The following is a 25,161-nucleotide window of genomic DNA, read 5'->3' on the forward strand; positions in this document are numbered from 1 at the left end:
CTGGGAGGTATCCAGACTTGAAAAGAGAAGTACTTGGAAGTATATTGCAATTGATGGGTTAACTTGCATGAATTGAATCACTTCTTAACAGGAGCTAACATTTAAAGAAAATAAAAACAAATTTCATATAATAAAATGCAAGGTTTAGGCATTAGACTTGGAGACAGATTTGGGGGAAGTAGTAATCTAGCTGATATCTAGATGATAGTATCTTAATTTCAGGATGTCTTCCAGTCCAGTCAGCTGTCAGAGCTGAGAAGTGAGGTAGCCAGCGGTTAGGCTAAACAGCCAGTTTTGGCTGCTCTCAGGTCCTGTGCGTATTTCTTGAAGAGATGATATTCTTAAAGCACTGTCTTCCCAAACGTTATCTTCAAGTTGTATAAATCTTTTCCTTGCTCATTGAAACTCTGCCAAGACCTAGGTGTATTCCTTGTAATACTTGTCGTCAGTAATGAATTCATGTGAAATATTGACTTATACCTTCCCTGTGAGAGAAAGTAGTTTGTTATGGTGTTAGTCTTGGATGTGTAAAGATGGTTTGAAATGTGGGGCCTTGTTTGAAACCAGTTAGCATCAAAAAAAGTGTTTATGGATTGCACACTAATCCAGCATTAGCAGTGATCTTGAAAGGTGTTTATGATACAGAACATTTGTACAAGTGGTAAAATTTCCAGCATTCATTAGTTCATTAGCTTGCAACAGGCAGGACAGAAGTACTAAAATAAACTTGAGAATTATGTGCCTTTGTGTACAAAGATCTTAATTTAGAAGATCTTGCAAAGAAAAATATGACTTGGTTTGAATTCTGGCCTTTAAAATTATTCTGTGCTTGCATGAAATTTTGGCATGACAAATTATTTTGACAGTTAAACATTTGAAATGTGATTACAAAATTAAATAAAAAAATTATTTAAGCTTTTTCTTTACAAGATTAAGATATAGAGAAATCACTGCTTTCAAGGAAAACAGCCTCCAGTTAAACATTTCAAAACAAGCTTAAGCACCTATGTTTCCTAGAGTATTGAAGTTTTTCCTGTATGCTACTATATATAGGCATTTATAAACATCATCATCTTCATTTAGGCTGTGTTTCGTGGCTCACAAGAGACCCCAACTGTTCTATACTTATTTCTTCATTGTTCTGTAAGCTTTTAATATATTACTTAAGATTCATCAGAGATGTTGGGTTTGCTTTTTCAATTCTCATGAGCGTTTTGTGTGCCTTTTTTCCCCAGTGTCAGAAGCACGCACAGTTTTGGTTCTTTTTAATCTTCTAATCAAGAGAATCTTCCTATCAGGTTTTAAAAGCAACATGTAGATCAGATTCATCTTAATAAATGAGCAAGTCCCTTTTAGCCTACTATCGAAGTGTTTAACTAATACTGTTCTAGAACTTCTTAATTTTTTTTCATGTCTTGGTTAATTCTTTGTTTACTGTCTTGATCTTATATCAGATAAAAACTTGTTTGTTCCCTTTGCCTCACTTTTGCACACCCACTTTAATCTTACCTGACGTCCTCCTTGAAAACTTACCCTGCCTTGCAGTAGGGAATCTTCAGACTACATAGGCACTCCCTCATAGAAAGTGGACAAATAGTTCAGAAAACTGGAATCTTTTTTTCTTGTCTAGGCAATTCTGTTCACTTCTAAGATATTTCTGTTGCAGATTTTGGAAGGAAGGATTTGTTTCTCTCTTACTCCCCCCAAAGTAATTTATAATCTTTGGGGTTTTGCATAAAGGAATGCTCTTTAGTGCCAATACATACGGTTGTAGTGGAATCTGTCTTGACTTCATCTGTCTATCCACTGCATCTTGCAGTAGCAGTTCATATTTTGCTTCTTGTGAAACAGTTCAGTCCTCTTGTTCCTTGAAAAACTCTCTTTCCTTCCCATGCAGAGAATCTTCAGGAAAGATCAGTTGCCTATGGATGCTTCTTTTGGATAGCTTTGCTGTCTTGTGGCTCAGCATAGCAGTTACCTGCAAATCCATCTCATTTAAGCGCTCTATTCTTTTGTCCAGCTGGATCACCAGCATATTCTTTGCAGTTTCCATGCTGAGACATTACTGATCATTAGATACTTCTAAGTGCTCAGAATTCCTCTTCGTCTTTTTTTCTAGTTCTTACAGTTTGCCTTTTCTCACATGTTTGTAGGCATGCAGAATATGGCCTGATGATTATGGACTGCCAAACCACTTCCCTTGTTTTTGGCAGCTGGTCTTTTTCTTTCCTTTTGAGTCTGAGACAATGAGGCTGCCCACTTCTGGCTCTCCAAGTATCTCCCAGACTTTCTGATACTGAATGTGCTCAAGAGTTGTCCTTCCAAGCCACAAATATTTTTTCCTTTGCAGCTATCAACTTGGACTTTGTATAGGGGAAGTTGCTTCTGGCTCAGGCAGCAGTATGTTTAATGTATTGTACATCCATTACATGCCACTGATTCCATATCTAGCTATCCTAATTCTAAATGAAGAACTGCATCAAAAGAGATCTGTCTTACTCTGAAAGCCGCAGAAAGTTTTGTTTGCTGCTCCTGTCCAGGTATAGCGTGGTAACTTGTTTAACTACTACATTATCTAGTTCAGCAGCTGCTCCATGCTTACATGTGGTGAATTCAAATTGTACAAATTCAGTTAGGTGAAAGCTGTATAAATTCAGTAACAACCTCTACAGAGATAGACAGTGCTCTTCCACTGTCCTAATTTACAGTCTGAAAGGCTAGCTGTAAAACTCTAAACAATATTTTAAGAAAACAAAACCAAAACAAAGCCTAACCTAACCAAAAAAACCAACCCCCAAAAACACACTAGAATTTTTAGATTCCTGAGACCTTTGGATGTATAAGGTCTGCTGCTGCTGTCTCCATATCTTCCTTGTTTGATACAGAGGCTGCTGGTGCAGATAATCTTGCTTGCTCACTCTTTTGTTGGTATCTGATTAAGGCATTTTAGTGTACAGGCAGTTTGCAATTTTGTGCATGAGCAGCTTTGGCCCTATCCAAAATGCCATTAACTTAGTAAGAATATTATAATTTACTAATGGCCGTAACAGTGAGAACATCTGTAGTTCATTTCACAGAATCATAGCTGGAGAATTTCTTAGAATCATAGTTTGAGATACTACTCAGTAGGCATTCCTGTCCTCTGTTGTTGTTCAGAGGTTTAATGGTATCTGAAGTAGACTCAGCTGTTACAATAAAAACACAATTTGGTGCAGCCCTTTACTAAAGCCCATTTATCTTAAATTCATGTTTGAACGTGACATTTTTGTAGGCTCTTTTTCCAGAATGGGAATTTGCAAAACAGAGCTAAAGTGTTTGTACGAATGCATGTCAGTTTTCTTTCGACTTAACAGGCAGTGCTGTGAATCCTAATAGTAATAAAATGATGTGCTTTTTAAGAATAATTTTACATTAATGACTTCTGTTTAAAAATTATTTTTTTCTAAGAATTCTAAGGAGTTGGATAATACTCCTTTTTCTCTTGTTTACTCAGGTTTCACTCTGTTGAATAAAATCGCTCCATGAGTTCAGTAGTTTCAGTTAGTGGATTTTTTGTGCACAAACCCCCTTGATATGACTTCCTCTTCTCCAGCAAAATAGACTTTTAACAGGATTTTTAAAATGGTTTTCATGCTTTCTATATACAGCATAAAATGTAGAGTATAATGCTCAAAAGATTGGGAAGACAAATCTCACGGGTTTTGTCCTTCATATACCCAGAACATGCTGAAGGCTTAATTTGTACAAGTTGTCCTCAATTTTCATTGTATGATAAGGCTGTGGAGCTAAGTAAACATAATATTTGGTGGTTATTTTTATTGGTAGCCAGATGTTCAAATCTGCAATTGGTTGTAATGACCTGCAGAGATAGGTGATCTATTATTACACACGCTAAAGGCTATCATCTGTTTCTCTTATTATTTTGGTCTGTCAGGCTAAGACTTGGCAAAGTCACCATATGACATTTTCACTTTACATCTGTCACTAGAGTCAATAAGTAGATGGTATACAATCTTTTTGCTTTGGTTTTATATGTAAAATTTATGGGCCATCAAGAATGTGAACACCAGTATGTGAAGTAAAAGTTGAAGTAAATGGATTTAGGACTTCACAAGCAATTAATCTTGAATATACTTCTGGCCTTGTTTTCAGAAGGAACAGTTTTAAAAACCAGAAAGCTCTATTTAATAATTAATTTTCCCCACCCCCTTATTCTACAGCGTTTTGAGCTTCAAGATTCAGAAAGTCACTTGCTTCCCAGAAGGATTACAAAAGTAGAAAATGTACATGGAAACAAACCCTTCAAGGCTGATGTAACTGTCCAGATTGGTGAAAAAGAAGTGACGTTCCAGGTATGAATTTATATATCCATCAAACTGTGTATGTTTTTAGATATCATTAACTTGTTTTCATCTTATCAAGAATTTGACATTTGATGCTAAAACTCTTTTGCACTGAATATTTTTGGTAGAGTAACACATGATATTTATGAGAAAAGCATTTAGATACTGGAATATTGGATTATGGATACGCAAGATTTTATTTCTAGATAAACTCATACTTTCCTACATGTGATTCATTTTAAGTTTCTTCTATTAAAAGAGGTGCTGGTTTAGAATAACAGAGTACTTGGGATGCTCGTGCTGCTGCTTTCCCTTTTTCTTGTAATAAAAACAATAGTCTGTCTACACTCCAAATAAAATCTAATGAGTGCTTGGTAATGTTCTGATACAGGATGTTGTGAAAATGGAGCAAAAGTAATCACATCAACTATGATTAGTTTGAGTTTCTTCCAATGAAGTTTGACCTGCTAGTGAAATAAGGTCTTATTCAGGAAACAGATGCTGATCTGAGAATGTGAAGTTGATGTTGAAATTTGGAGAGGTCTAGAGAGTCTGTGAAGAAGGTGAATTAGTGGGAGTCATAAAGAGATCATATTCACATTGGTGAGGAATATCCTCAGAGTTTGTATCATGATGAAGTGAAAAGGGGAACAGCAGCAAATGGGAATTTGTCAGGAAAAGGTGAGTTTGTAGGGCCCGATGCAACAATTTTCTGAGGGAAAGATTTTTGCTTTTGTTTGACATGTGGGTGATAACTTCTGGAAATAGGTCTGCAGAATGTCTCTTTGGGAACAGGAGGGCATAAGGAGTTTGCAGGTGAAACAGTTTCCAGACTAGAACGGGAAGTGGAAATAGAGCAGTTGCCTTAAAATGGAGAACAGCTGAAATTCTCCAAAGTTCTGGTCAAAGTAGTTCCTTCAGATTTTCACAATACAAATTGCTCTTTCTCTTCTGTGTTTCTCTGATGAGCAAGAAGTATTGTGGGTTTTATATTTTGTCTCTAGCATGAACAGCCTCAAGTTCCTTAAAGACCCCAGTGCTGTAATTGAATTGGTTCACATTTTGGTGGTTTTTGTGGGTTTTCTTTTCATGAAGAGTGGGTGAAGGAGGTGTAAAGGAGGTTGTCTATTTGAAATCATATGATTGAATATTTTTTAAGTGAAAGATTTAGATTTGATGGATGACAGTCAGCAAAATATTACAGTAGTTTGGAGAAGCATAACCTGGTCCATACAAAGCCTAAGTTATTACAGTGTAGCTTTTTTTTTTTTTTTTTTCTTTTTTTCTTGTCTTTTTTTGTTTACAGGTTCCAGCTGGGACTGGGCTGTTAGAAAAGCATCCTCGATCAGATACTTTCGTAAGGACTTCCAGCCATAATAGACTGTTGGCAGAAATGATGCAATCCCATATGGTTAAAGATATGTGTTTAATTGGAGGAAAAGTAAGAATTCAAATTTCTTTTCTCCCTCCTTCCCCAAGTTCCTTAGAATGTAATCTAGTTCTCATTTTTTTTAACTTTTTAGGGCTGTGGCAAAACAGTTATTGCTAAGGAGTTTGCTGATATGCTGGGATACAGCATAGAACCTATCATGCTTTACCAGGTAAGGAAACTGTCTGCTTATGATCATGCTTGAAATATGATCTAAAATATAATACACAGACGTTGATCCTTTGCGTATATTCTCTTTCTCTCTCAGTGATTTTAAAACCTGCAGCTGTGTTCATACATAGCTGCAGCTTTTAAAATCACTGATAATCACCAGTATGGGTTAAAAAAATGAAGGATAGCAAAGATTTCAAAGTTATTGAAGTTTTCTGATCATTAGCATTTTTTAATCTCTGTGTTAGAATGCTCATCTAAAATCTCTTCTTACTGCAGGTCTAAATAGAGGGGGTACTCTGAAGCAATACAGATAGTACAGTGTTATTACATATAAACTAGCCCTGATACTGCTTTCCTTCAATTTTGTTGACTTCATTGTGAATGTGAAGGAGCAACAAAATGGTCTCTCTCCTAGCCACAGAGAATTGTCAACTCATTCTGTGATTTGGGATGATTGAGTGTCATCAAGAAAACTTCGTCTTCTGTGTCTTCTCCTATTTGGTGGTGGGGTTTTTTTTCCATTTTGAAGTATGTTTTCTGTGTTTAGCTCAGAGTGGTGATCCCTTGTAATTCATGCATGTTGAATGCTTCCAGAAGACCTTTTGTAGTTCCTTTTTTTTTTTTTTTTTAATTATTCAATATACTATTTAATCTTTAATGGAAGTCTCTATTGTCAACACTTTTTTTATCATGGAAGAGTTTCTTTATTGTATTGAGAATACATAATGGGTTTTATGTTTCTGGGGATTTTTTTTTTTTTTTAGTTCAACAGCATGTGGGGGGAGATCCTGACAGAAATGGGTGGTGAGTTTGAAGTGTTGAAACAGACAGAAAAGAGAGGGAAAAGAGAAATATTCCTGATGATGAAAAAGGACAGACAGTCTATTTTATGTCTTCCTGCAATGTTGAAGACCTCCTTACACAGGATCCCACTGCTTTTCCTTCCCCCTATATGGCTTCAATTGATAAAGGCGCAGACTCTGAAACTGCTTCCGTTGATGGAGTTAGACAGACGACTTGTACCCTTTTCTTACGCTTCAACTTGGCCAGGTTTGGGTTCCAAACCTACAGAGCCTCATCAATGCACTGTCATATTCATAATAATATACTTGGATTCACAGCAGTACCTATTACCTTCTATACAGTGGTGTATTAAGAAAGGTGTGTAGATTCTGAGCCAGAACTGAGTGTGTCCAGCTAGACTGCGTACTTCTTTCTGGACTTGACACTGTAAACACATTTTTAAAACATCCCAGGAAAATTACTTTTTTGTAACCTGATGGGTTGCAAAACACAGGTACACCCTAAGTTGTTTTGTTGCATGCAATATGATATTGGGTACTCACCGGCAATATTAAACAATTATTTGGTTAAAAACATGGCCCTTCTTTTTCAACATTCTACCTTTAATTAGTGTGGCTTCACTGAATAGGAGCAGTAGACTTCCTTTTTGGAGACACATGAGAAGAACTGACAATTAAATTAGTTACTCAGTAAACATCTTTCTTTCAGAGGGATTTGTAATTCCTACAGAAATAAAACCTAGGCCAAGAGTTTGAAGTATTTCCCACTGAAGTGAACCTTTCCTTTGGTTTCACCAGGATTTGATCAAGTTCAGAGAGCTGAGCGTTTTTATGGAGAGGCTTTTTGGTGATAGTGTTTCCAAACACTATCACTAAGGCAAATAAAAGACTGTGAGCTCGTTTACTATAAATTCCTGTGTAGACAAGTCTGCCTAAGATCCATGTGTGTATCTATACATACAGATATTTCCTATCTACAATGTCTTCAGTAATCTCAAAAAATTTTACAGGAAGCAGTGTATTAAAAAATGATTGAGTGTAGCTGAGCTCTACATCTTCTGATGAATTTTAAGAATGCATTCGTTTTTCTTAAAGTATGTGATAACATATCAGGGGTTTTGCATAGCAAAGTAATAGGATAATTTAATGACAGAATAAATGTTAAATGTATTAATAAAGTAATTCAGCAATGAAGGCTATGAAAAGTTTGATAATGCTGTCAATTTAGCAGATTTTTTTGCTTTAGTTCAGAAAAGTGTCTTGATTTTTTTGAGGCACGCACCATATTGTTCTAAATCCATTTCTAAAATTAAGGAGGTTTTTATTTGTCCTATTCATTTTTTTCCCCAGTAACTTCAGCAGGCATATAGATAAGTAGTGGGGCATCTTGGTCTGAAGCAGTATCACCGTTTTTCTTCAGGCTCTGTGAGGAAATGAATTCTTAGATTTTGTTACATAATGTTTACTTTTAGTTTTAATATTTGCATCATTGTTCTTTCCCTCTGAAGTTTATTCAAGGACTTGAGTAGTATGAAAAGGCATGGCTCTTTATATTGATTTCACAGAAAAAAACCTCTAAAACTTTTCATGTTGTGAAAATCAAATTTAGCTAAACCAAGAGTTCCCAAACCTTTTGAGCACATAGATCATCTCTTATACTAACAGTTGGCTCAAAGAACAATTCCTGTCTCATTTGTGGTATCTACATCATCATACAGACTTATTATATGCAATTCCATGCAGGCAAATTGCTGACAAAGGAAACATCTGATTAGAACAGGTTTGGGTTTAGGTTGTCTCAATGCAGTTAAGCAACAGTAAATGAGAAGCAGCAGCCAGCTAGTTCTTTGTGGACTGTAGCTAGGGAACTTTTCACTTAAATTGATTAAAAGAAAACATTTTCTCCCCCCAGAGTTCCGGGGGGAAGAGGTGGTGGTGGTGATGGAATAAAGCAGCATTCAAAGTGATGTTGTAAGAGTTTTCCGTCCTCTTCTTCCCCAGTATAAACAGTCTTTTAAGCACATCTCTAGTGTTTGTGTATTGTCATGTTTTTGTTTCTAGGATTTCTTTTTTTAATTTTTTTTATGACCTCATAGTTTTTCCTTAAAAATACCTTCCAATTTTTTATTTGAGAAATACTAACAAAATATGAGTCCAAATTGGCATGAAGAGCAGGAAACATAGATTTTTCACCTTATAATTGCCAAGAACATGATTAGCACTTTGAGCCATGAGAAAATGCTAGTTTGGGGGCTTATATTGCTGTGGCTGCTGAAGGGAGTGGAACAAAAGTTATCCTACTTGTTTTCTCTCCTAAGCTTTTTTCCTGTATACAAGATTTTTTAGAAAATAAACCCCACAGTGTACAACACATAAGTTACAATGACTGCTACAAATTGAAATAAGCATTTTGTTTCACAAGGCAATATAATGTCGCCATTGCTTTGCTCAAAGTAAGGGGAAAAAAATAATTCATGTACTTCTCTTACCTCCACTCCAAAGGGAGGGATTTTTAGTGTTAGTGTATTATAACATTCTCTCTCATAATGTTGTATTTTTAGTATCATATATTAAAATTGGTTTAGAGTAAGTAAATAGAAACAGTAAATCACTGGGCAGGTACTTTGCCGTGAAACAAGTCCCTTACAGAAACTGTGCAGGTGTTAGCAATTTATACTTCTTTTTAATGAATTACTAAATTGAATCTCACTCAACCATTTAATTCATTTAATATTTCAGAAAATATTTTGCAGCAAAATATACTTCTGAGTTTATCTCCAGAAAATTAATGCATGGTTCTCAAGTGGCTGTTGGCATTACAGATGAACATTCTGTATAGCGTAATAGGCTCCCAATTGGTTCATACTGTATGTTGTTTCATTTCTCTAGAGATGAATTATCAGAGGTGTGCTAGTTAAATATTCAGTTATACAGCATTTTCTAGCCACTGAATGCACACTTTGATGCAAGTCCTAAAACCACATTTTTCTCTGGCTTTGATAAAAATGTTCATATCCCAGCTTCAGTCTAATTCATTAATAATATAGAAAAGAGCAAACACAGCAGTAAAAAAACAGAAATACAACAATAAAAATACAGTCTATTTGGTGGATTTGAATGTGTGACTTTAAATTTTAGAAATGTAAAGGGACTAGACTTTGTCCTGTTATTTTAAGGCTTTTAAGGAAATGTGGGAAGAGGAAATGATTCAGGCCATATGACGTAATGTGTTCTATTTTTATTCTTTAAAGTTCAAAGGTTTTATAGTTGTGAAAAGGACATATGCAAAAACTACAGCTACAATAGAAAATATTTTTCTCATCTGATTTTAGGTTAAGTTGTGTTCACAGCACAGCTTGAGGAAGGAATTCATCCTCCGGGTCACAAAATGGCTATTACATCTTTGTTCCTCTAGTGCTTACCTGTTGTAATGGAACATCTAAAATATGTTTGCTGGAGGATATGCTAGGTTTTGCCTTTGGTTTTGATTTGTCCCTGAGCATTATTCTGTGATATACTGGGTACTTAGGATGTTAGGATAATTTACACATTACTGGCTTCTTTCTTCCTCTGTCCTTTATTCTTTGATGCTTCCACTGCATTTTCCTGCTGAGAGGTGGAATGTCATGCTGGTTTGTGTTCCAGATTACTGATGAAATCTTTTTTCTTCCAGGTGACTTCTGTATGAAATGACTTGTTTGTTCCAGGTGTAGACTGCTGCCCCCTTCTGTACACAAAGCTGTGTACAAATTGTCATATGTTTGCATTTGGGGGGTGGGGGTGGGGGACGGAAGGAAGGCTTTTGTTCTGGTTTCAAAGAGGTGATATTGGCAAGTCTAGAACTTCCAAAGACTATTTAATATAGTGGGTGTGTATTTCTAATTCTCTTTGGAAAAGTAATTGAAGATTTCCTACTGATCTTCTTTGGATATATTCTCAGGAAAAACAGAATGCAGTTTTTTAAGGAGAAGGCATGTACTTGCAGATGAGGAGCATAAATGTGTTTTTCTGATGAATTGATACTTACAGGATATGACGGCTAGAGATTTGCTACAGCAAAGGTATACTCTTCCTAATGGAGACACTGCTTGGAGACCATCGCCACTTGTTACTGCTGCTCTGGAAGGAAAGCTTGTTATTCTTGATGGCATTCATCGAATTAACCCAGGCACTCTAGCTGTACTTCAAAGGTCAGGATATGAGCATGGATAAGTTGGCTGTGTGTGATCTGTTTATTGAGCACAGGCATACTGAGAAATTAACTTCCTTCTGATGAATATGACTATTAAATTTCAAGAATACTTTAAAGATTAAGCTGAGCATTGAAGTTTCATAAAATATGTAACATTCAGTCTTAAATACGATACTTAGAAGCAGTTATTTCATGTTCTCTGTAAGTCTATAATAATATAGGAGTTTTCAGCTTACAATTTTTGTAAAATCAGAATATAAGTCTGAATTGAAGAATGAGGTAGATTGTACTCTAAATTTATGAAATCTAAAGTCAGTACTATCTGCACAATGATTTGAAAATGCTATATGTCAGAAAATGTTTAAAATACTTTGCATGCATTCCACTTCTAATTAGAATATGATCATTGTGGTTATATGTGAAAGCATACTTTATATTTATATTCAAGAGACAAAACTAATATATTACTTGGTACAAGTATAACAAAATGGCTGTTTCATGCCATTTATGTACGCTCCACTGGTAAGACAGAATTTTTTTATTTTTCATATTTCTTACCATATCTATTTAAACTAATTGGACTAACTGACCATGCGCTGACACTGTTTGCTTACGCATGTTATTTTACCTGCACACCTGGATGCTTCTTAAATTGGTATAACTTTTTACTATGACCCACGTTGACTGGAATCACTTTAAAAGTAAGCTCTAGTTGGTATGTATTTTAAAAAGTAATCAAAGGATATATAAAGCTTATTCTTTATTTTCAAATAGACTAATACATGACAGAGAACTGACTCTTTATGATGGCACCAGATTGTTAAGGGAAGATAGATACCAAAACTTGAAAGAAGAGTTACAACTCTCTGATGAGAAACTACAGGAAAGGTAAAGTATCAGTTATAACTATAAAATGCAAACAGCATTTCATCCCGTGAAAAGCTTAATCTTTTTTTTTCCTTTTCTTTAAAAAAACATAAAAAATGCTTCCTTATTAAACTGATACATTATAATCGTTAAGAGAAGCATGTTTTAAACATCAGTTTCCTCATAACCTTTTTTTCTTTTTGTGGCATGGGAAAATTATATCCTGTTTAGAGTGCTTGAACTGAAAGGAAAACATTGAATGTCCTTGAACAGAAGGAGTTAGAAATTGAAGAGAAATAAGTACATAAAAACATAGCAATAATGGTATATAATATTTAATTTTGGAATGTTTTGTTAAGAATGTTGGAAAATAAAACTGAACTGAAGTTAAATACAGTTTGTTACTTACTTTTGCCTCATTAGCTAGAAAGCTGGTATTTAATTTACAGCTAATATGGGGCAGGAAATCCTAAGGATGGGTAGGGACCCATTATGCTTATTCTTTTTTTTCTTCACTTCCACTTGTCTGCTAGAAACATTCCACAGACAGAAACATTTTTTAGTCCTCTGAGGCCATATTTGATACATAGTCAAACACTGCTGACCAAGTTTAGTTAATGGGAGGGATACTGTTGAGTGTACATCAAAAGAAATGTGATCTAATACTCAGTAATATATAAGGAGCTAAACATACTGTGATTCTTAAATGACCCTAACGTGCAAAAAACAGTTGAAGTCTTATATCAGATGTCCATGCTCATATTTACACTGCAGGGTGTGCACGTGCCCAAACTTTGAGGAAGCCTCATCAGTCATAGTAGGGATGCATTTGTGATGTGCCCACCCCATTTCTCTCAATTGTCTTACTGAATAAGATTTTTTCTTTGACCTCCTTTGTAGTCAGCTCTTTAGGAAAGTTGTTTTACTGCCTGGTTGTTTTGTTATTTCTGTTTCCCTTTTGATCCAAAATACAGTGGTGGGGGTTTTGTTTGTTTTAGTTTCTTGTGGGTTTTTGTTTGGTTGGTTTGGGTTTTGTTGTTTGTTTTTTTCCCCTCAAAAAACACCCAAAACCAAAACAAATTTCATTTTAAGTCTTCCATAGAATTTATTTTGATTTTTTTGTAGGTGTGGTGTAATCTAAGCCTACTTGTTGCAAATTGTATCCACTCTGCTGAGGCCACACATCCAGCTAGATGGGCATTTCCTGCATTTATTTTATTTGGGTGAAGAAGTATGTATCAGGGAAGTGTTCTGTTTATCAGGATTTTAAGCCCAGACTTTGAAAAGAGAAGCAAAAAAGCTCCGAGGATCCATCTTGGATGGTATCCCAACTTTATGTTGGACTTTGTACTTCAAAGTACATCTAGTCATTGTGTGAGTCTTCTCCCTGCTCTGTGCTCATGGTCTTGTCCAGGGTGCTTTCAGGCAGAATGGGTAGCATCTGTGCTGTTTTGCTTACTGTACGGTAACCTTTAGTTCTTGCCAATACAGTCCAAAAACCCAGGCAATTCATCACACATTCATCTTCAGTACTACCCCTCTTCCTGGATCAAATCTCTCTCATAAGAATAGAGCTTTACATCTGGATTCTACATCTCCCTGTTTATTGTAATTATGGCTGTTTTGGCAGTGGACTCCCTTATGACCTTCATTATTTCTTAGACTGTGAAAACTATCCAAGCTGTCATCTTTAATGACCATTCGGTAGATCCATCTTCTTGCTGTGCCCACCTCTGTAGACATTTCCCTTTAGTGTCATTGAGTAACCTTTTGGTTCCACTGTTCAGTGCTTGGCTTTCCTTGGAATGCTGTCCCCCTTTCCTTGAGTTAACAATGTACTGCTTTTACCTAGCCACCTTAATGTTTTGCAACTTAGTGTATTGTGGATTGCTAAGCTCTTAATTATCTATTTGACTGACAATGAGCTTTCACCCTCTGAGACATAAATGAGATGTAGCTGTTGTCAGGAATACATTTCTGATTAGTACTTGATCTTAAAAACAAACAAACAAACAGAAACCCCACTGTGTAGGCATTCTTGCCTCTGGAAGCTCAGTGTGACTATTTAGCACTATCTGGGATACAGATGAAAGTTCTTGGTACTGAATTAGCTGAAGTCCATTGTGCTGAGAATCCCATCTTCTCCGAGGTGAAACATTCGATCTGGCTGGCCCTTGTTCAGCTTTCTTCTGTACAGACTTAAAAGAAGCCCGGGTAAGGTAATGCAAGCATGTATTTGCTGCTTTGGTTTTGGCTATGGGCTGCTTTGGCATACTGAACTACTCCCTCTGTAGAGAGTGCACTGTTCTCATCAACCTGTGAGGAGCTGAAAGTGTTTCAGGACCTCATCCTGGTTTTAGTCCCTTACACACTCTGAAAACATCACTACCTTTCACTGGCTCCAGGATACAATGTCAGTAATTGCTCTTCGATTCCAGGACAGCATTTTTCCCTGCTACTCATCCTTTTCAGCAGCAGTCACCTGTCACTGCAAGCTTCAGTACCTTCCAGTGTTGCAGAATGGCTGTGCAGATTACACTTCTCTACAGACATCTTCTCATCAAATGATATTTAGTGTACTGACAGCTGATATAATCACAGACTAAGAAAACGATGGTGCTAACCACCCCTCATTTGTCTGCAAGGATGGCCTTTTGGAGATGTTATATAGAATATGTTGTACCTTGAATTTATTAGCAGATTGGGTGGACAGATTCTTGCTTCTGAGTCATGATTGGGAGATGCTTTCCATATTGATGAGAAATGTTGTCTCTTTTGCTGTAAGTCAATGGCTGTGGCTTGTGGCTTTAGCTGCATTTCTGATGTTAGACAAAAAGAGAGCTTTACTTATCCTGATTTACTGGATTTGACTAAAGTAATTTTGGTACAGTTGCTCTCTGCCAGGCCTGCAGAATATATGCTGTCATTCCTAGTTCTGCTGGGACTGAGTCTGAAGTGTCCAAGTGACACATTAAGACTACTGTTAATTTTCCAGTAAGGGAGTTCCCTATAGAAAGTGGTTTCAAGGCTTGATTCTTTTAATCAGGAGATTTATTCTGAGTTTTTTCCCCTGAGTCTCACTCGTTCAACCTCAATTTTCATTTGGGAACCAATATAGTACATAGAATACACGTTAAGTTACATAAGTAACTTTCTATTTTGTTATTAACATTTCTATTAGCTACCTGATGTCATGTATTAACATAGTTCTTACGAAAAACAGAGGAAGAAAAAAATACGTACTGAGAGGCACATCAATGATTCAGTGAAAGTGCATGACAGAGTTTTGAAAGATTAAGCAGTCAGGCAGAACCTGAATGAAGTAGCTGAAAATAGTCATGAACAGAAGAGGTATGAGATCAAGAGAAAGAGGAGTTTCTGAAGGACTAGAATTTGAAAGAAGCCAAAAGCTTCGTTAGGAAATCAGTAGATTATGAGAGGGCAAGGCCATCTTCAGGATTTCAGGAAAAGCAATAACTGGAGACTGGAAGGCAGCTGTGATATGGAAGAACTGATACCTTACTGCCATGTGTCAGAGAAACTGAGCATGTGGAGTATGTAATTCTTTCCCGCCCCCCGTTTGGGTCAGCTTTGCTGTGTGTGAGTGTTCTTGATTGTAGTGACTATTTGTAGTATAGTTTGCAGTTTCTGTCTTCTGTGCTGCTTCTAATTATGCATAAATACAAAATAACTCACTGTTACTCTCTGTTCCCTTCATTTAAGACTCATTAATGAGGTGGCCAGATGCTGTTGTAAGTTATGTAAAAACAGATACGTCTTTCATAATGGAAAAGAACAACTGATAATGCTTTTCAGTAGACTACTTGGACTCAGTACTTTGTGAATGGAATTTTAAAACAGAATTTCCATTTCAATCTATTACAGAGAAAAGGAGTACTATTCCTAATGGATGAGCCAAAACTCCTGTATACATATATGTATTTTTTTTTTGTCTGTGTTTGTAATAGGATTTGACACACCTAAATATTTTTTTCCCCCCATTTCTAAGAAGAGTAAAAATTAAGATACTTATGGAGAAGTTTTAGGGTCTCCCTTCTTGAGACAAGCAAGACACATTTTGTACTAAGCTTTCATGTTCCTATATGAAAATGCTTGATAGTAAAAAAAAAAACAAACCACCCAACAACAAAAAACCCAACACAGTTTTAGTGCCTTGAATTTTTAGTGCTTCAATAGTAATAATACTTACATGTGTAGTAGAATAGAAAGGAGAATACTGCATAACCCGTCACTTCATTTCCAACCCTGATAAGAGGTATTTTTTTGAGTAAAGGGATGGTATTTCAGATCACATTATGGTCTAAAGAAATCACATCCCTTTGTGTACAAATGTAAACAGTATTACAGCAGAGAATGTGAACATGCTTAAACCGTGGCGGTATTATTAGCAGTGCTGGACAAAGAGGAAAGTATTGTTCAGTTTTCAGATTGTTTTGAAGTTTTTCAGGTTAGGACACTATTATTCATAAATTATATTTTCGGACAACTTCATTTAAAAGTTTTTTTACCTTTGTAAAAGCTAATGAAATATATTCTTACTCGAAGTTATCATAATTATTATCATTGAGTTCTATGTTCACTATTATTGCATTACATTTCTTAATCTGTAATGTATACTAGCATTTTTGTGAGAAGAGCTTCAGACTGGTGGGTGTGATAGCTCTGTCCGGACTAAACAAGTGCATGCAGTACATTTGCCCTTGCGAGATTTTGAGGTGCTCCTTGGTGTGCTGGAGGTCTATAAGCTACAAGATAACTAGCAGTGGACACAGAGTACTTTGTCCTCTCTCCTTTCCTGTGCTGGTTTGGCTGTGGAGTTAAGTTAGCAAACAGTCATAGTAAGATGACATTCACCCATTTGAGGAAATGAAATATTTTTGTTTATGGGTTTGAGGAGAGAGTGACAGATGGTCCTTAAAGATCTCTTACATAGAAGGAAATTATAGTTGCTGATTCTTATTCATGTAATGATTGTTTCCCTGAACAGGTTCAGAGATTTAAGAGAAAGTGTGTTAAAGTACTATGCGTAACCAAGATTTCTACTTAGAATTTCTTCTGTAATGATTCAGTACTTCACTGAGATGGCTACTGTAAAGGTAGCACACAACCTTTACAAGACAAGCAGTGAAGAGTTGTTTTGTTTTATGATGCAGTAGTTTAACCTGTTTGGGTGGATATATCACCCCCTTAACCCCCACCCCCCAACACACATCTGCACAGAGATGATAAGACGTTGGTGTGTTGAGGAGAAAGATGGCTATTATAGGAAAATCTAGAAGTAAGTATATAATAGGATCGTTCAAAAGCTAAAAGAAGTCACTCATAATGCATGCGTGGTTTTAATGCCCTGCAGACTGGATTATTTTCCATGCGATTAGGTTGAAAGGGAACACACAGTAGATGAGACAAATATAAAATGTGTCAGGGAGTGAATTTAGCAAGCAATAGAAGTTTTTAATTGCTTACATTTTCTAGCTTTTGCTTCATTTTTTCATTGTGGGATATTTTTTTTTCCAGTTTGGTGGATTTTCAGATAATCTGTTAATTTCAGACTGTGGTGAAATTTAAGAAAAAAAACCAACAACACAATAATAGGTCATTGTTGTTCTAGCATTATAACAATTCCCAATGCATAAAATTTGATAGAAAATGAAATTTATTAAATCATATTACAGGAAGAAATTACCAAAAATAGTTTGGTTTTGCAAGGTGGCATCAGGGATACTGTTTTGCCTTTGTTGCTGTGGGGTTTTTTGTTAGAACAAGCTTCAGTTGCTCAGAACCATGTGTTGCTAACAAGAAAATCTTTCCCTAAAATCATCCTGAACAGACTGTGTTCTGATCTTCCTCTCAAGAGCAGTGGTGGTAATCCTTGGTTGGAATAAACACTGATGTCAAAAGAAGGACACGCATATTATTAGGAGAGTGCTCTGCTACTTGTGTTGTCAGTAAACATTTAATAGAAGGATAGAGACTCTGTATTAATCAACTAACACCAAATCTTCCCTCTGCATTTGAGGCTCATTAATTTAAAAGGTGTCAAGTTTTTAACAAAATATGGTTACTTGGCCATCATCTGCAAAGAACACAAGATCTCAAGGATTTGTTGTTTAATAAAACACAGCTCCATGTGGGAGCTCTGTATTACATTCCTTTAGAGACTTGATCTGTAATATGATGGAACAACTTTGAAGTTCTTCAGTTGTGCTGATGGAAGCTGGGAGCTTTCAGAGCATTGCAGGATTGAATCATTTGAGGCATTTGTTTTAATAATACACTTAGCTTGACATTTTCAACATTGCAAACATCAGTCCAAACAATAGGCTTTTGAAGTAGCCAAATAGTTTTATTCATGTTTACAAACTGGAAACCTACAGCGGTGATGTTATGATAAATCTAGAGAGTACGTCAGCGACTTCAACTGATACCACCAAGTTAGTTTGCCCTGACTTCGTACCTCCTCTCCTCCCACTTTTCCCCATGCCTTCCCTGGCTGCCCCCACCATGCCCTTTGAGTTAGGCAGTGACATGGAAGTGGTACAAGAGAAATGTGTTACTAGGGAAAGCTGACTGCTGCTTGTGTTCTCTTATGATGATGAAGAAGGACCAGAATTGGTCCTTTGAATATGGTGGATTTCTGGAGGATTGTTCTTCTTCTTAGTAATGGCGGGGAGGTGAGTCTGGAAGTATATGTATTTATCCTTCTAGGAAACATTTTCTTCTGTAATAAGGTTGGCTAATGTTCCCTGACCTTCTTTTATACTTAGTGACAGTGACATTCTCATTGGTTCCTCTTTCATGTGATGTTTTCAGACATCTATTTCTATTTTTATCAATCAGAGTGTAGCTTCTAGGCTTACGACTTTCAGCTGAGAATAACTCATGCCACCCCTTGTGTTTGCTTAGATACAAGAGACTGCTGTAATCGCTCTGTTGTATCACAGCTTTATTGTGACAAACAGACGAGCCAACTAGGCAGTAGATTTGTTAGTTTATGTTTAATGGTCATAGTCTGTCTTCAAATTTTCTTGTTTATGCCATCATTTCCCCCATTAGTTTAACCAGCAAAAATATTTGCCTCCATGTGTTCTGATTTCAAATATAGTAATTTATATGGAAAATGATGTAATAGCAGGTATATCTAGCAATGTAAGCTGTCTAGTTAAATTTCACTTGCTTTTTCCAAATTAACGTCTCCTATTTTATTAAGAGTACTGTGAAATTAATTGTTGAAAACAGGCCCTCCTTGCACAATTTGGCTTTAGTATCTGACTTGTTACTGTATTATTTCTGCTGCTTTTAGAGATCGTGCGGTTGTGCTGATTGATGAATACCAATGAATTCCCAGTCCAAAAAGGTGATAATATTACTTAGATAAGGGAGACAAGTGATGTGAAAAAGGCAAAGATACAAAAAAAGAACAAAGCAGAAGTTTTCTACTGCACTAACACACACATCTGAAACTGTGTGTTTAAGTTTGGCTTGTTCATAGTAAGCTCCCATTATCTTCAGTGGAATCAAATAGGCAGGTGTCTAAGAGACTGATAGTCACCAAATCCTGCAGTATGAACTAGGGAACGCTGACTGAAGCTAGCAGTTCAGTTCCATACATATTTTTTTTTATTAAAAAAAAAAAAAAAGTACCCTTACAGCCACGAACAGGCATGTGTTGCCACAGGAAGTTGTGGAGGTAGATAAGATGAAGAAGTTCGTAAAGGGATTAGAGAAATTTGTGGGTAAACAGACATTACAGCAGATAGAGATCCACCTTCCGATGTCTTTGAATATATGATTGTGTGTGCTTGGAAACTATGAGGGAGACAGACTACTGGTAGTGGCTAGTCTTACGTGCTTTCCCCAAGGAATATCTCCACCTGTTGTAGTCAGAGACAGAGCATGTAGCTAGCTGGGTAGACTGAAAGACCCGGTAGGGCATTTCTGAAGTTCTTCCAAGTCTTAATCAGCTTTAGAGGGACCTGTCTCCCCGTGCTGACTCTAAAATGAACTGAGGGTGAGGTGAGTGGTTTGGTCTTTGAAGTGTAACTTTCAGGAATATTATGAAGCCAGTAATCCCACCCCAAGAGTCTAGGTGATTTTCCAAGGGCCGCAAAGAGCACCAGTAAGGGGAATGTTCCTAAACAGTTAGTAAATCCAGCTCTTCGTGGTATCTAGGCCAATCTCTACATTGTCATCCTTTCTGTCAGTCTAATTGAGTAAAAGAAGTTACTCATTACTGCAGCTCTGGTAGATCTTGTTCTCTCCTCGATTTGCCTGTGAGACATCCTGCTTTAGGTAAAGCACTTACAAAAGTCCATCCAGATCAGTGAGATGTGTCCATTTCAGACACGGAGTGCAACAGACCCTTGTGGCTGGTATTCATTCATCTTGAGGCATGTCGGTCTTGTTGCAGATGGGAAGAGGAGACTTGGGCACCCTTCTGAGCATTAAAGAATTGTAAATTTATAAAGTTGCAAGTCACATTAAGTGGTCTTTGCCTTTTTTTTTTTAAATAAAGTTGCATTGCAAATTATTTGAATAGACTTGATACGATTCAGTACAATAACTCTTTAAAATCTATTTAATAAATATATAATAAAAAACTATAGTTTGATACTATTTGAATGCAAAATTATCATAATAAATTTAATATGATACTCATTGCTTAAGCCAAGCAATACATTTTTAAATTTCTTTTTTCTTTTGCAGATCTATTTTTCCTATCCATCCTTCTTTCAGAATAGTGGTCTTAGCAGAACCTCCTGTCATTGGAAGTAGTACCCAACAATGGCTGGGTCCAGAGTTTCTGACGCTGTTTCTTTTTCATAATGTTCGATCTTTAAGCAAGAGTGAAGAAATTAAAGTTATTAAAGAAATGGTAAGTACATTCAGTATTTTAGGCACTTACTGACTATTACTTACTAAACATGATTACTACATAAAAAAATACTTTGCTATTTCACTGTAGCATACATGAGTCTTCAAAGCTTATCAAAGCAGCATATCTGCTTATCTTTTAATGGTACTGATATAAATTAGCATTCTTCTTGTGATGTTAAATGATGCTATAATAGAAAAGTGCTGTTCGTCAAAACTGTATTCCTTTTTGGTTGATATAAAGCAACTGTATGCTCATTGCATCTGGGTGTAGCTGTGCATGGAAATTGCATATCTTACAGTGGGTTTAATACTGTTTTTCTTTCAACAGGTTCCAAATGTACCCAGTGTTGCTGTGGAGCAGTTGTTGTTATTAACACATACGCTTCGGGAGACAAATGATGCCACGGTGAGCCCCCCTTCTTTTTTTCTTTTTAAGTTTACTTTCTGCTACTGTGACTGTTTATTTTAACAAAGGCTGGGTGAAGCATGCTAAGTTACAGCGTTATTTCAAAGGCTGCCTGATTGGAAAACCAGCCGCAGAAAATTATTGCTGGCAATTACTGTATTACATACTGTAAACATGTTTTGGATTATGATGTACATTTTTAGAATCTACATAAATAAAGCTTTTAGGAAGTTGCCCTAATCCCAGAGATATCAGGCAGAGCAGTATGCATGTTGTTGTAAGGTTCAGATATATGTCTGTGAAGTGAAACATGCTTGACATGCCTTTTGAATAAGTACGGATATAATCATGTGTGTCCAAATTTTTTTGATTACTTCACATTAGTCATTGGAACTGTGATAGCTGAAATTATGGGGCTTTTTGGGCAATGGGAGCTACCTAGCCATATAAAATGCCAATGGGCAACAGCAAAGACTCAGAAAACGGAAAGCTCCAGAACTCCTGGCTGCATTACTGCTACAGGCTATTCTATTAAAGCAGTCTTGTCAAGAAAAATAAGTTCTGCTGACAGAGTAACCACAGAATTCTTTAAAAAGATACAATCAAGTCATGGTGAAAAGAAAAAGAAATCATTGCTATGGCAACTAAAACACTGGATTTTTTAAATGTAAATAAAATGTAAAATATTTTTAGTGGAATCCAGCAGTTTAACTGGTATGCAAATGTAATCCATTCTCCTTAGTTTTCATTATTTTAACATGGGCAATAGTTTTTAAAGTATTACTATTTAAGAAGCTGAGAGAGCTGTTATGTTCTTCTGAGCTTAAGAAAAGTAAGTAAAAAGGGTGACTTTTAGGTACATCTTTGGGAAAGTGTTACTCTCTATTTAACTTCCTACACTTATGTATAATGTATTGATTTTGACATACTTGGAGACATACCATGCCTGAACAGAGCATTACAAAAATCCTTTCCAAATGTGTGGATCTCTATAGCATTGTGAAATATCTAAATGAAGTATGTGGTGCTGGATGAGAAGTGAATCACTGTATGGATTGAGGGAGGATTCTTGTAGATCAGCAGTGACAGGAGACCACAGTCAAGATCCTGTTGTATTAGATGCCTTACAAATACATATTACAAAGACTGTCACTAATCCAATTTTGAGTTTACAGTTGTTAAATATAAAATATATTTTTTAAAAAATTAAGCAGATAAGAGAAAAGAGGAAATTTTGTTCCCAAAACTTTTAACTGCTGGTTGGAAATATTCAGAAGATGTGATACAGCGTCTGCTCTGTGGTCCTGTCCGCTATGCTTACTTAATTCAGTGCGGGATCTGATGCTGTATATTATTTAGACTTTAAAACGTCCATGTCCTTAGAGACTGGACTTCCCAAGGTGGTACAATATATGAAATATGATACCTCAGTTACTGTGCCCAGCTGCTCTTCTCCATCAGTGCAGTCCCATAGGCTTAGGAGGGTTGCTTACCTACCAGAATTTACTCTACCTGGGAACCTTGCAGCTGTATTTTGGAAAGAGAATATAATTTCCAAAGGCATTGAGGGTTCTGGCTAGTGAGCAGGCCTAACAAGGGTAATAGCACTCACCCCACTCCCTTGCCCATGCTTCACATGTTGCTGAGTAGGTCTTGAAATAACACCTGAAGTGCCATCAGTTACATCACAGTATACATAATGCTGGGTGGTAAACTACCATGGTTTAGAAGATGCTTTACAGTCTTCCATCAATGAAAGCAGGAGGAGCAGGAGTAACCTTTGCGGTTAGCCTAGTCTAAATCATTCTTGCACATTGCTCAGACCTGTGCTAAAAAGTATTATCCTTTGCTTTCTCAGCATTTGAGAAATTTTTTGTACAATTTCATGGATTTTTTTTTTTCTTAATATTAAGAACTATCTGTCAAAACTACAGTTTTCCAGGGGAAAGAATTGGTGTTGACATGTATTGTGCTTAAAAAATATTAAGGGGGGAAGAAAGGCTCTGATATTCATGAAGTGTTGCTTTTCTCTATTTTTTTTCCCCTGGATAGCAAATTTTGGGATTTGTTTCCAATTGAAACAGCATAATATATTAAGATAACTATAATGCAGTTAGAAATCATTTATACGAACCAAACCGGAATGTTTTGGAACTACCTAATTAAAATATTTCACTCGATCCAAGCAAAGCATGGCGTGACTTATCAGATCACGCTTATTGTTGTGTGTTTCCTGCTAAAATAAGGAACCTATTTGTATTAGATACCTTCATCCGGTAGATATAATTATAGAATGATTTCTTTCTCAGTCTTTATATCTCTCTTTAAATACATGGCCATTTGTTTTGGGGTTTTGTTTGTTGTTTTTCTTTTTTTTTTTTTTTTTTTTTAATTTGTTGTATTTGTTTGAGGTCTGCCTTCCCAGGCATTGAATCATTTTTGTAACTCTTTGCTGAATCATGTCCAGTTTTTGGCATTTATTTTAACATGTGGACAACAGAAAGGGACACAGTGTTCCAGTAACAGTCCGCCCAGGAGGCGTGTGCAGAGGTGATACAATCTCCTTACTGCTGCCCAGTGTTGTCTTGTTTATACATCCAAGAATCCTGCCAGACGCTTTTGCCAGAGCATTACATGTGAAGCTCATAGTCACTTTGTGAAGAGCAGACAAGTTTTTAGCACATTGGTCCTTTTACAGTAGCAAACCTCCTTGTTTTTATTAATAATGTTTAGTGTTAGGTTTTATTTAGTGAGTAAAATCCAGTTATCAGCACGTTTTTCTTCCTGTTGCTTATGAAGTGAAATCGTAAGGCTAATCCTTTGATGACATCATGATTTCCATGGCAGTGAATTACTGCAACAAACACAGAATTACAAGCTTGCCAATTAAAAAGCACAAGGTGCTGTAGGAGGCAGAAAGCATCTATGAATTAGGAGTAAAGTTGAAATAATTCCTTTTGAATTACTTTCTTCTCCTGACTTGTTTGGTTTAAATCCCTGAGATCCACTCCCAGAAATCAAATAATTGAACTACCTTGTATTTTTTGACAGGCGCAGTCACTGGCTTCATCTTTATCTACTCGACAACTATTGCGAATTTGTCGTCGACTGTCTCAACATCCAGATGAAAGCCTTTACTATGCTGTTAATAAAGCCTGCCTTTCCAGGTAGAAGTGCTAGGTTTGGTGGAAGTTGAAGAGCGTCTGGGTCAGTTGCTAACATGCAGGATGGCTTTTAATGATTTTTATCAGATAACACAATTGCTGTCTTGCTCCTTAAAAGTCCGTCATTTCTTTAGAAGCATTTCTGTGGTATTCTCAGACCTAGGAGATAAGTAGAAATGACTTTGTAGCCTTTGCTCATCTTTACTGAAAATATTTAATTACATCATAAATTAGGTCACCATTATCAGCATTACTTCACTGTTTCAAAACATTCAAAGTGGGGTTATAGTCTAGTAATCTAGTATGACTGATGTTTGGTGGAGACTTAGTTTCAGTTCTAAAAGCTGTTTGTAGAAACGTTATGAACATCTAGGGGGAATTTTTGTTTGTTTTCTCCACAAAAAAAGAAAGCAAAATTGTAAGTATCAAAAGGTTTGGAAAACTGAAAGGGTCCCATTCTGGACACTTCGAAGTCAGAGCTCAGTCTTTCTCTTTGGAACCTGGGGTCCAAGTGAACTGAGTCAAGAGAAAAGGTATTTCCGAAAAAAACATTGTTTCTATTGTCACTCTTACTGGCAGTGGAATGAGGACATTACACACTTCCAGTCCTAATCCATCCTACATTATAACCCTGTTGCAGTATTTGATAACACTGAAGCCTTTTAAAATGAGCACACAACCACAAATGTAGTTCATTGCCTGTGGAAGATCAGTTTCTTTCCTTAGGAATAGGTGAAATGTTGAAGACTATTTGAGTGTGAAAGGAATGGAAATTCAGTGTTTGGAGGTCCAAGTAAAGCTTCATATTGATTTTAGAATACTGAAAATACTGAAAACTTCTAAAAAAAATGCAGAAAAGACATCCTGCCTGTTATTTTTCTTCAT

At 36.3% G+C, this 25,161-nt stretch overlaps 1 protein-coding gene across 1 annotated transcript in view; it reads left to right on the top strand.

Annotated features, from left to right (window-relative positions):
- The window catches only part of VWA8 (von Willebrand factor A domain containing 8), a gene marked incomplete at its 5' end in the record, with an annotated part of 184,294 nt that overhangs the window by 41,790 nt on the left and 117,343 nt on the right, over positions 1 to 25,161 (top strand). Inside the window, 8 exons of the mRNA XM_080376822.1 lie at positions 4,221 to 4,352; positions 5,650 to 5,784; positions 5,867 to 5,944; positions 10,779 to 10,939; positions 11,716 to 11,829; positions 20,536 to 20,704; positions 21,035 to 21,112; positions 24,164 to 24,279. Of these exons, the coding sequence (XP_080232948.1) occupies positions 4,221 to 4,352; positions 5,650 to 5,784; positions 5,867 to 5,944; positions 10,779 to 10,939; positions 11,716 to 11,829; positions 20,536 to 20,704; positions 21,035 to 21,112; positions 24,164 to 24,279 (983 nt within the window). The remainder of the gene's footprint in view (positions 1 to 4,220; positions 4,353 to 5,649; positions 5,785 to 5,866; positions 5,945 to 10,778; positions 10,940 to 11,715; positions 11,830 to 20,535; positions 20,705 to 21,034; positions 21,113 to 24,163; positions 24,280 to 25,161) is intronic.

Source organism: Falco punctatus (assembly GCF_963210335.1).
Source record: "Falco punctatus genome assembly, chromosome: 2".
Lineage (NCBI taxonomy): Eukaryota > Metazoa > Chordata > Aves > Falconiformes > Falconidae > Falco > Falco punctatus.